Below are 13,079 nucleotides of genomic sequence, written 5' to 3'. Positions count from 1 at the left end.
TGAAGGAGGTCATTATTAGGTGGTTTAGTCAATTTGTGACTTGACAGGATTTCCTTCCCTCCCCCCACCCCCGCAAAAAATGCTTCCTGTCATTTATTTTCTCTGTTTTTTTCATCTTTGATTTCCTTTTAGGATTTCAGATGCATGCCAGGTTTCCACTGATTGCCAGAACTCAAGATCACTACACATGGATCCCCAAAATCAACATGGCAGTGGCAGTTCGTTAGTTGTGATCCAGCAACCTTCTTTGGATAGCCGTCAGAGATTAGACTATGAGAGAGAGATTCAGCCTGCTGCTATTTTGTCATTAGACCAGATCAAGGCCATAAGAGGCAGCAATGAATACACAGAAGGGCCTTCAGTGGTGAAAAGGCCTGCTCCTCGGACAGCACCAAGACAAGAAAAGCATGAGAGGACTCATGAAATCATACCAATTAATGTGAATAATAACTACGAGCACAGACACACAAGCCACCTGGGACATGCAGTACTCCCCAATAATGCCAGGGGCCCCATTTTGAGCAGATCAACCAGCACGGGCAGTGCAGCCAGCTCTGGGAGCAACAGCAGTGCCTCTTCTGAACAGGGACTGTTAGGAAGGTCACCACCAACCAGACCAGTCCCTGGTCATAGGTCTGAAAGGGCAATCCGGACCCAGCCCAAGCAACTGATTGTGGATGACTTGAAGGGTTCCTTGAAAGAGGACCTGACACAGCACAAGTTCATTTGTGAACAGTGTGGGAAGTGCAAGTGTGGAGAATGCACGGCTCCCAGGACCCTGCCATCCTGTTTGGCCTGTAACCGGCAGTGCCTTTGCTCTGCTGAGAGCATGGTGGAATATGGAACCTGCATGTGCTTAGTCAAGGGCATCTTCTACCACTGCTCCAATGACGACGAAGGGGATTCCTACTCAGATAATCCTTGCTCCTGTTCACAGTCACACTGCTGCTCTAGATACCTGTGTATGGGAGCCATGTCTTTATTTTTACCTTGCTTACTCTGTTATCCTCCTGCTAAAGGATGCCTGAAGCTGTGCAGGGGGTGTTATGACTGGATCCATCGCCCAGGGTGCAGATGTAAGAACTCCAACACTGTCTATTGTAAGCTGGAGAGCTGCCCCTCCCGGGGTCAGGATAAACCATCATGATTTTTGGAGGTGGGTTGTACCTCCTGAGCTTCTAGCTTTCAAGCTGTGGCTATTTTTTTTTTTTTTCTTTTTCTTTTCTTTAGAATTTTTCCCCATTTCCCACCTTCTCTTCTCCTGTTCCCAAGGTCTGACTCATGGATTTTTCTCTTCCTTCATGGATGATCTTCAGTAAGAGTGGACTGGGAAACTGCACCTGGCTCCCACTTACGACAAGAGCCTCTGCCATCCACTTGAAGAGGGTATTGAGAGCCAGTGGGCTTTGTGTAGCCTTTTTGTTCTGCAAGCAACTTTCTAAAGTTGTATACATGAACATACACCCACACCCAGACTACAGTGATTTAGAGTTGTTTTGACTGGGTACTGTGGGAGCAGGGAAATTGGTTTTTAAAAAAGCAACCGTTTAATTGCTTAAATAAGCTATGTATTAACTCTGTCTCCAGTTAGGGCTATCTTCCTAGCATTGGCCCCTTAAGTAGCATGGGGGATATATTTGTTGCTATAACGTAAAAATTTTCCTTTAACCACTGCCCTCTGCTTCTTGTCCTTCAAAGTTCTTTCCCCTCAGTTTTGGGGTTGTCTTACTCTGGAGATGCCAAGTGTATTTTTTCTTTCTATGTAATTTTAGATTCGCTTTACAATGTAAATCTTCACATTGGAGATATATTGGTTGGACCTTGCCCATCTTCACTCTAGCCTTCGTATTTGTGAAGGACTCAACCACCTTCCTTCTTCACCCCATGCTTCTCACCAAATTTTTGTTGTCATTGAGGGCACTTGGATAACTCAAGTTGATATTTATAGCTGATCAATCTATAGGTGTCCCAGAACTAAGCTGCCTAAAGTGATCTTGGCTCCTTAATGGTCCTTTTGGCCCCTTGGATAGTTAACAGCTGAGTCATTCTAATCTCTTCTGTGTTTTCATTGCCTTAACCACAAATTGTGGTGCTTTTTGTATATTTTATGTATAAATCACAAAGTTGAATTCTGACTATTTTTAAGACAAAAGTCTGTTAAACTTTTTTATTGTAAAGAATATTTATTATGCGAATCTCTATTATTTTATGGTATTTATTGCAAAAGACTGTTGAAATGTACTCATGTCTGAATATAACAAAATATCAATACTTAACGGAAAATAAGGTGACACGAAGAAAGTACACATGTTAACTATAATGCAGAAAATATATTAATTAATGAAACTGTCTCTTGATTTCTTCATTTATTAGCCTGTACTATTATGATGATTTTTGCATATTTGCTTTGACTTTTTCTTCTTACACACCCATTTTACTTCTTTCCCTATAGATGCTGAATCTAGACATAGGTAAGCCCAAATTACGAAGTAGATAATTAGGTTGGTGCAAAAGTAATTGCAGTTTTGGGCCATTTTTAATGGCAAAAACACAGTTATTTTGCACCAACCTAGTATTTCCTGGAAAGTGCATTAATCAAAATTTTGTAATCCAAATTCTCTTTTAACAAGTGCTCAAGTGAGTTATTTTATAGAGTAAAAATTCTTTGTAATATTAAGTATCTCCCTACTTTGACTATTTTGTAAGCATGAGGTTTTGTGTATATTATAATTTCTTGAAATGGGGCATATCTACAGTAGAAACTTTTTTTTAAATGTTTATCTTAACTCTCAAGTTAATAAAAAGTTAGTTTGTCAGCTAGACTCAATGAACTTAGTTCTGTAGGTATGCTAGGAGTCTCTGGTACTGTCACTTTAATAAAGCATTCTGGAAGTTACCAAGGGAATAATTCACAACATCAGAGAGATTTCAAAAACATGCCTGTCCCTGCCTTTCTACTTGTTTCATAAGTCTAATGTGGCTTGACCAAATTACACCTCATCAAGTCCTGTGCAATAAGAAATCTGAGGGCCTAAAATTTTATGGAGAAAAAGTAAATATTTTAAATCTTATTTTTTAGTCTGGTGAAACTACTACATAGCTGGAATCTTTGGGTCTGATAAAATATTTGGTCATTTGAGTACTCAGAATACACCGTTTTTAAGTTTGATAAAATTTTATTCATGTGAGTCCTCAGTCTCACTAACTCCCTATGACTAAGTGATACGTCAGTCATTATCTGCATTTGAAAATAATTCTTTGCATTTGAGAATAAGATATTGACATAATTTGAACCCAGGTTATCAAAGCTCTTGCCCAGCTTTTTTTTTGGTCATTATTCATGGATAGTTTGGCTGTTAGTTTAAGAGTACGTATTTGTTCTTTGTAAATAGACTTTGACTTTGTTTTATATAGACAAGGTATAATTGGTAGAAACTTGTTTTAGTGCTTTTCCATCAAGCTGCTAAACCTATTAGTTGGCAATTTGATATTTAATCCATCAAATATCTCCTTTATGCTTTGAAAGCAGGAGGATTTTTAAAAGTGAATAGTTGTGTTTTGGAGGCTACTTCATAATCTGTAGCATTTTAAAATGTGAACTTGAGTGTTTTCCTCTGATACTCAAGTTATGTAATGTTATCACTGGTCCTTTCATATTTATGGAGTATTTTCATTGAGATGTGGCTTCTTAATGAAGTGTATAAACACAGACTTCTTCAAAATACTGTGTGGGTTTTTTTTCCGGTATTATTTAGACCCTTAGTATAATTAGTTGGAGTAAGAGCTGTCTTGAGCTGTAATAACCAGACTAAGAAGCAGTAGTTTTTACTGAAAGAAATTTATAACTTTTATGAGAATGAAGTATGCTGTGGAGTTTTAACTTCTGGCTCTATATATGCAGAATACATGAAAAATATTAAGATGGTGGTCTGCTGCTTCAAGGACTGTATGTGAACTCTGGCATAATGGCAAGTCTGTACTTGGAAGGAGCAATCGGTTAGAGGTTCAGATTTCTAAAAGAGGCTTGTCAGGTGGCAAAGCATAAACACTGATTCGAAACTTCTTCCTTTGTGATGGTTTAAACGTAGGAAGAAGAAATATAAGAGTGTGTCCTCATAAGAGCTTATGGGCCCTAGGCTGTTGAACCTAATGCTGATCATCATTTTAAAGTGCTAAGGCTTTAAAGCATCAGCTGAAATTTCTTACAATGCCGCTGCCACTTATTTAATACTGTTGAATGAAAAACAACATGCCAAATAGATGGGCTAACCTTTTTATTCCACACATTTGTCCCTCTTCCCCAACAAGTACAGCTTGACAGAATGGATGTTTTTGTTACCTGGTTCCTTTCCAGTATATTTTCTGACTGCCAATTTTTTCGTTTCAAACAAGCCTTATTTAGATAGTTTAATAGTGATTAAACCAACATAGGACTTTTGTAATTGAGTAGTTTCCTGTTTACAGAGTTTATAAAATGTAACCTAGCAGAAAAAAATGGAATGTGAAAAAGTAGACTTTTTTGTGTGTGAAGGCCTAAAGTGAATTTGCAAATATAGGATTATAATTACATGGTTTCCAAAATTCAAACCACAAAATATTTCCATTATTACCAAAAGATAAAAATTAAAGCTTTAAAAACAGAAGTCTTTAAAGTGAAAAGAAATAAGTTAAAAACTATGTTTTTATCCTAAAATTGATAATGGAACCAGACTCAGGTGATTAATTTCCAGAGGATTTAATTTTTGAAGTTATCCATTTTTCCTAAATCTTTTCTGTTTTTTAATGGAGTGGTGTATTTCGTAGCTGACTATCTGTATCTATCTCTCTCTCTCTATAGAGAGAGATAGCTCATATAAAAAAATCCCTTTTGAAATATATTGAAATACTGAAACAAACTGGAAAAGTGTCTAAAAGCAGTTCTTATCCTAAACTCCCACTGTATATTTTCTTTTTAATTGCAAGAGCATCGGTGTTTTTAAATATGTTGAAAACAAAACTTTTAAGTCCTTCTTTTGACCAACTGATGGTTGGACGGTTGTTTTTTCCATTACTTCACTGATTAGCTGTAATCAAAATAGCCATGTATATACTTACCTGACAGCTATTGATTCTTGTAATAGTCTCTCAGGTTATTACCAAGCCATTGTGCTATTATTGAACACCTCCTAGGAGCATTGTATACAGTAGAATTCTAGAACTAGAAATATATCTCAGAGTTTATCTTAATGTTTCTCAATCATGTATGAAAAGAAATAGATAGCTAGTTTAAATATTAAGAAGTGTGTGTCATAGCTCAGACCTGTATTAGAATAATCTTTGGGGGTGGGGGCCTGGTATTCGTTATTTTCGCAAAGCTTTTTGGGTGATTGTATCAGGCAACTTTGGAACTGATTTATGTAGCTCACTGTCTTCACTTTGAGGATGTACAAACAAAGGCATGGCTTGAGAAGATAAACTGTTCATGTTTAGCTAGGGTAGAGCCTGAACTCTTTCATCTGACACAGGATTTTCTTCATTTCTTGTTCGTTTGTTTGATTTTTGGGATGAGGTCTCAATCTGTCACCCAGGTTGGAGTGCAGCAGTGGCATGATCACCACTCATTGCAGCCTCCACCTCCTAGGCTCAAGCAATCCTCCCCTGCCTCAGCCTGTGAAGTAGCGGGGACCACAAGCAAATGCCACCACGGCCAGCTATTTTTTTTTTTTTTTTTTTTTTTTTTAGTAGAGACAGGTGTCCCCTTATGTTGCCCAGGCTGGGCTTAAGCTGTCCTGCTTCAGCCTCCCAAAAGTGCTGGGATTACAGGCGCAAGCCATTGCACCTGTCCTCTTCATTGCTCAGCAGCCAACTCAGTGTCTTTCTGCTGCAATTAACCCTTACTATTCCATCCTCTTTACCAGAAAATTTTTCCTTCATAATTAATGTATTTGACCATCATTTAGGAAATGAAATGTTTTTCTGCATATATTATTCATGCTTAGCTATCAGGAATAAGTAGTAAATGACTTCATTGCCATGATTATTTTTCATATGTTAATATGAAAATTAACAGTTTGAAAGTGGAACTTGTGTTTCCTCTGGCTGGGTTTATATGGTAATAATAGAACAAATTAATCAGTTTCTGAAAGGAACAGTAACTTGGCATCTAGATTTAAGAACTTGTGTGATGGTGCTTCTTATCATTTTTCTGGCTGCAGTAAGATTACAGTGATTAGAAGCTGCTTTACATTTTATATTTTGCATTATTAAAGAGATGGATGTCATCTTGCAGATAGAATCACAGTAGATACAGCAATAATTCTATTGCAGAAACTATCAGAGAACCTAGAACTGTTTCGAACTGGATATTTAGGTACAGTATACTAGAAGCATCATTCACCAATGATGCTTTATTTAGTCCAAGAACCTTTAGTTCAAGAATCTACTTAGTCTATATACAATAATAATCAAAATTATAATTTGATAATGATGATCTATTTGTGAAAATGAAGTAACATTGTATTAACTACTTGCTGGGCTGGGCCCGGTGGCTCACGCCTGTAATCCCAGCACTTTGGGAGGCCGAGGCGGGTGGATCAGGAGGTCAGGAGTTCGAGACCAGTCTGACCAACATGGTAAAACCCCGTCTCTAGTAAAAATACAAAAATAACCTGGCGCGGTGCCGTGCACCTGTAATCCCAGCTACTCAAGAGGCTGAGGAAGGAGAATCTCTTGAAGCTGGGAGGCAGAGGTTGCAGTGAGCCGAGATCACCCCACTGCACTCCAGCTGGGGCAACAGAGCGAGACTCCATCTCAAAAAATAATAAAGTAAAATAAAAATAAAAACTACTTCCTGCATTTGTACATGTGGTAAATGGCTGGAAGAAAGGAAAGAGAGGTTGATTAAGGGGAGTGGAGATTGAACAAAATTTTGGATTATTTGTGCTATAAAATTGAACACATTTGTTAAAGCACAATGGATTAATGATAGTCCGTGGCAGAGAAATAAGTGCCATGAGGAGGGAGCCAGACAAAGCTAGCTAAGCAAACAAGATGCAAGTTTGAGAAAACTCAGTTCCAATTTGGCTAGCAGTTGTTCTCAGCCTTAGCTGCACATTAAAAGCAGCTGAGAGCAAAAGACACCACCCTCAGCAATGAACAAAAGCCTGTGCCTAGACCCCGCCTTAAGCTAGTTAAATCAGAATCTCTGAGAGTGGGCCTTGGCTTTCTTTTGTTTTAAAAGCACCCCAGATGATTCTACAGCTAGTCGAAAACCTCTGAGTTAGATCATAGGTATGTATAGGGGAATTGCGGGAGATTAAAATAGCAGAGATTAAGATAGGAAGGCCAATTTAGAAAAAGAAAGCCATAGGTATTATGGTCTTGATGCAGCTTGTAGGTTAGTAGGAAGGGAAAGGGGGTGGGGTATGAATGAGAGAAGTACTGTCCATGGGGAATCTATAGGAATTTGCTGTTATTTGTATGTGGGTTTGAGTTGGAGAAAAGAATTGATACTGAGCTTTTGGATTTTGGCAAATGGGAAAATAACAGTTCTGTTAAAAGAAATGAGTGGGATTTGTTTGGGGTATGTGGGTTAGGAAATGTTATGAGTTCTACTGGAATAAACACAGATAATTATGAATAATAAAAGTCTAGAGTTTAAGAGAGGTTAGTGACAGCCCATCATCCACATACAAGTGATAGGAGGTCCACAGTGTAGATCCCAAAGGAAAACAATGGAATTAAAAGCAGACTAGGGACAAACCTTGAGGAACATGCCTACATTTAGGGAGCAGAGAGAGGATATAGAGCAAATCAGTAAGAGAGATGGTCGAAGAAGCATAGGCACCAAGAGATTGGTATGTTTTAGAATCTAAAGGAGAAGACTTGTAAGGTGGAAATTAATAATCAAATGTGAAAAGTTGCAGAGACTCCCAACTAAATTTAGTGAGTGGTATTTAGGTGAAATTGTAATGAAAACCAGATTGCATGGGATTAAGAAATGAGTGGGAAGTAAGGATATGCAGGGTAACAGTTTCAGGCTGTTCACTCTAGACATCTGAGATGATAGGAAAGTAACTAGAGGCAGGTAAACAGCTGAGACTATTTTTAGAATAACAGAAACTTGAGCCTTTTTGCAGAAAGACAGCATGGGCAGTTGAGAGGGAGAAGAGGGAAGAGCTCCAGGAGCACAATCCTGGAGGAGGGAGGAGGAGATGGAAGAGAAAACACAAAGAGGAGCTTTAACCTTGGCAAGACAGTTCTTCTCTCAGAGTAAAGGAAAAAATAAGAGAGGGAAGAAACAGATGTAATGGAATTTTAAGAGAGAGAGGAGGAAATTGTCAAAACACGCCCTGTTTTTGTAAATAGAAGGATGGTCTTCTATTGATAGTTAAGACACACAACAGACCCAAATTTGGCTCTTGAGAGCAGAGGTCTGGAATGGCTAGAGATGGGGAATGCTCATGGCTCTGTTAACAGACCAAAGCAGGTGAAGTGAAGAGTGGTGAGAGCTCAAGCTCACATGAGACAGGGAATGTTTTAGGAGCCAATTTTCAGATTGTTATCTAGACATTCCCTGCAGCTGGTTGTGAGGAGCAATGAAGGCATAGAATAAGTATTACCTGGAGCAATAAGAAATGGTGAATTTCACAGAGCTCAGGGATTTTAGGGCAGCAGCCTGAGTGTGTGCTAAAAATGACTGGCCAGAAAAATTGGATGAAGTTCCAATGAGGGTGAGATACAGGTTTACTGAGAGTAAGGCAATAGGAAAAGTGAGGACAGCTGAAGACATAGGAGCAGTTCCAAGTCAAGATCCTAGAAGGTGGGCCTTTTTGTTTTGGAACAGGGTCTTGCTCTGTTGCCAGGGCTGGAGTGCAGTGGTGCAGTCATACATAGCTCACTGCAACCTCAAACTCCTGGGCTCAAATGACCCTCTCACCTCAACCTCCTGAGTATCTGGGACTACAGGGGTGCAGCACTGCACCCAGCTAATTAAAAAAAAAAAATCTTTTTTTTTTTTTTTTTTTTTTTTTTTGTAGAGACAGGGCCTCACGATGTTGCTCAGGCTGGTTCCAATCCTCCTGCCTCAGCTTCCCAGTGTGCTGGGATTACAGGCTGCACCTGTCCAGGTGGGCCATTTTTAAATGCTGAGGAAACCTGGAGTTTCTCTGTGCTGAAAGGCAGCTTAGGTGATCAGAGTTAGAGATATATGGAGCTAAGGATGAAAACAAGGAGAAAATGGAGGCCAATGTATCAGAAGAGTTGTTAATTTAGGTATTAAAATACTAGAAGTTGGCTGGACGGTGGTCTGTAATTCCAACACTTTGCACTTGAGCTCAGGAGTCTGAGACCAGCCTGGGCAAATTGGAAGACCCCCAAAAGAAATTCATTTCTTTTTTTTTTTTTTGAGATGGAGCCTTGCTCCGTTGCCCATGCTGGAGTACAGTGGCGCTATCTCAGCCCACTGCAACCTCCAGGGTTCAAAAGATTCTCCTGCCTCAACCTCCTGAGTAGCTGGGATTACAGGCACCCACCACGGTGCCTAGGTAATTTTTGTATTTTTGGTAGAGACGCGGTTTCACCATGTTGGCTAGGCTGGTCTCGAACTCCTGACCTCAGGCAATCCACCTGCCTCAGCCTTCCAAAGTGCTGGGATTACAGCAGGTGGATCACGAGGTCAGGAGTTCAAGACCAGCCTGGTCAAGATGGTGAAACCCTGTCTCTACTGAAAATACAAAAATTAACTGAGTGTAATGGTGGGTGCCTGTAATCCCAGCTACTTGGGAGGCTGAGGCAGAGAATTGCTTGAACCTGGGAGGCAGAGGTTGTAGTGAGCTGAGATCATGCCACTGTACTCCATGGTGGGCGACAGAGTGAGACTCTGTTTCAAAACGTTCATTGGCTAAAACATCTACAAAAAATTAGCCAGGCCTGGGGGCATGCGCCTGTAGTCCTTGCTACTTAGGAGGCTGAGGTGGGAGGCTCCCTTTGAGCCCAGGAGGTTGAGGCTCTGGTGAGCCATGTTCACACAACTGCACTCCAGCCCAAGTGACAGAGCAAGACCCTGTCTCAAAAAGAAAGAAAGAAAAAAAATGCTAGAATGATAAGTGGAGAAAAAAAAAATATCTAGAAGCTGTTTATGTTTGGGAGGAATATTTTTAGGTGCTCTAACTTATTTGTAAACTAATGGATTACAAGAGCTGATAAAAATGTAGGATTTCTTAATAAGGAATAATTTGAATAAGAAATGAACTAGTGGAGTAGAATTTATTGTAACTGGGATATGCTCCATTTATAGCACAAACGATCTGTTAACAAAATCTGTTATTGAATAAAGAAAATATCTTCATGAAAATAGATTGACCTGTCAATTCAGTCAAAATAATACACACAGCCAAAAGACCTTCTGCTTTCCACATTCCCTTCTTTCAACTTTTGTGCACTTCAGAGGCACTTGAGGAAGCAAAGAGATTCAGTCCAAGATCTTAGTCTTGCCTACTTCACAGAGTTTGCATGTTGTAGATTTGCAGTGGAAGCTGTGAGTAAATTTGATTCCCTAACAGAAGCACATTTTATTCTTCTGGGCCACCCAGAATCTATTACTCTAAATGTAGAGAGGCCTATCTTTATGAAGAAAACTGTTGGTGTCAGAGTTATTTACAGAGCATGTGAAATTTTAACTTGTCACTTTGCGGTTTGTAAACCTGTTCTTGGAATTGCCTATAATTTCCCATTTGTGTCTGTCTTTTTAGGTTTTACCCTTTAGTACCAGAAGCAATTCAATTAGGGAAGATAAAAAAAGGATGAAACCAACATTTATTGGTTGTAACATTTTGCTATCTAGTACCTGGAATAGTGATTACACAATAGAGTAAGAGCTCAGTAAATATTTCTTGTTGATCAACTTCCTAGATTTATTCTTAAAAGCTTTAGAATAAGGAAAACTGCTGAGATTAATGTTTGCAGGGTCTTTTGATACCATTTCTAATGTCCACAATATTGGCAATTTTTGAGAGAGAGTAAGAGTTTGGCTTTGTCAACCTTACATTCATCAATTTAACAACCCTATCTTTGAATAAGCAATTCATAATTTTTAGCAACATGAATGATGCTATTACTGGCGGTAAATGGGGCCATGGAAACACTCTGGGAGGAGGCAGCCAAATCTGTCTTTGCAAATCAGAGAAGCTTCATAGAAAAGACTTGAAAGATGAATAGTAATGAGTCAGGTAGACAAGGGAGAGAAAAGCATTTTGGAAAAGTCCAAAGACATGTTAAGTGGGAATGATCGTGGCATGATGAGAACATTGCAAGTAATTTAGTATGTTTGGAGTGTAAGATGCCTGTGGAAAAAAGAGGAGCCAGTCATGGAAAGTGGAAATGTCATGTTAAAAAGTTTAGGCTCTATCCTGTGGGTGATAGTCACTGACAGATGATAATCAGGAGAATGGCATGATCGGATTAGAGTTTCAGAAAGATACTTAGACAGCACTGCATGGTGCTGATGGACTGGAGGGCAAAAGGGAGACCAGCTGGATAAATAATATAGGAGCCAAGGTGATTAATGTGACAGGGACAGTAGAGACTGAAAGGAGGTTGTGAGCTTGATCTGATTGGTTGTAGAAGATGGGGGAGGAGGAGTCTTGGCCATTTGGCACCGGGTTAGCTCATCTCTGGTAATGGAAGGCAGAGACATTTGTGTAAATGAAACATAGAAGGAGATAAAAATTTTCCCCACGGAACATTCTACTAATTGTGCAGATTTGAGAATCTCTGCCTCCCCCACCCCCCACCTCTCCTGGAATGGTTAATGAGTAATGAAGTGGACAGAAGGCAGGAAGCAAGAAGACAGGAAAGAAGCAAAGGCTTTGCAAATCAAACAGAAACTAAATTTTTCATTCTTTCAACTCAGCCTCCCAGAGTTCACTGTATACAGCTTCACTGTATACACTTTTCAGTGAATTATGTATCTGAACTTTGTTGTCAGAAACACCAAGTTCCAGAACTTTAAAATTCACCAAGCTTGGTGGGGCACAGTGGCTCACACCTGTAATCCCAGCACTTTGGGAGGCCGAGGTGGGCAGATCATTTGAGCTCAGGAGTTCAAGACCAGCCTGGCCAACATGGTGAAACCTTGTCTCTACCAAAAATACAAAAATTAGCTGGGTATGGATCCCAGCTACTCAGGAGGTTGAGGTGGGAAGATCACTTGAACCCAGGAGGTGGAGGTTGCAATGAGCTGAGATCACACCACTGCGCTCCAGTCTGGGAGACAGAGTGAGACTCTGTCTCAAAAAAATAAAATAGGCTGGGCGCGGTGACTCACACCTGTAAGCCCAGCACTTTGGGAGTCCAAGGCGGGCGGATCACGAGGTCAGGAGATCGAGACCACCCTGGCTAACAGGGTGAAACCCTGTGTCTACTAAACAAAATGCAAAAAATTAGTCGGGCGTGGTGGCGGGCGCCTGTAGTCCCAGCTACCGGGGAGGCTGAGGCAGGAGAATGGCTTGAACCCGGGAGGCGGAGCTTAGAGTGAGCCTAGATCGTGCCACTGCACTCCAGTCTGGGTGACAGAGCGAGACTCCGTCTCAAAAAAAAAAAAAAAAAAAAAAAAAAAAAAAAAGCCAGGCGTGGTGGCTCACGCCTGTAATCCCAGCTACTTGGGAGGCTGAGACAGGAGAATCACTTAAACCTGTGAGGCAGAGTGAGCCAAGATCACGCCATTGCACTCCAGCTTGGGCAGCAAGAACGAAACTCCTTCTCAATATAGTGATAATAAGAATAAGAATAAGAATAATAAAAGTAAAGCAAATTGAACCCCAGAAAGGTGAAATGACATGCTCAAGGATAAGCAGCTAGTAGGAAATAGAACCAACTGAATGAGAAAGACATGAACAATACTTTTAAAGGCCTGTACTATTTTCATTATGTGGACCTTGTTTGTACTTGAAGTTTGGGAGTTTAATTTATAATTCCTGAAGAGAATATAGCATAAAGATAGGCTGATCCAATAAAACCTGAATTCTTACAGAAGCAACACAAAGGAAGGGCAAAATAGTTTTGGGTTTGGAATTGGTCATTTTTTTTCTTTTAATTTGAAA

General features: G+C 39.9%; 1 protein-coding gene across 4 annotated transcripts in view; it reads left to right on the top strand.

Annotated features, from left to right (window-relative positions):
- SPRY1 (sprouty RTK signaling antagonist 1) overlaps positions 1–13,079 on the top strand; it is a 47,978-nt gene that overhangs the window by 19,079 nt on the left and 15,820 nt on the right. For 3 of the 4 annotated variants that reach the window (XM_050792663.1, XM_050792659.1, XM_050792660.1), the window contains one exon: positions 133–2,346. In XM_050792663.1, coding sequence (XP_050648620.1) covers positions 188–1,147 — 960 coding nt within the window. In that variant the 5' untranslated portion in view covers positions 133–187 and the 3' untranslated portion in view covers positions 1,148–2,346. Of the gene's footprint in view, positions 1–132; positions 2,347–13,079 lie in introns of those variants that run through there. The other variant, XM_050792661.1, reaches the window with a different exon arrangement.

This window comes from Macaca thibetana, chromosome 5 (assembly GCF_024542745.1).
Source record: "Macaca thibetana thibetana isolate TM-01 chromosome 5, ASM2454274v1, whole genome shotgun sequence".
NCBI lineage: Eukaryota > Metazoa > Chordata > Mammalia > Primates > Cercopithecidae > Macaca > Macaca thibetana.
This window is presented reverse-complemented; position numbering and strand designations above follow the sequence as displayed.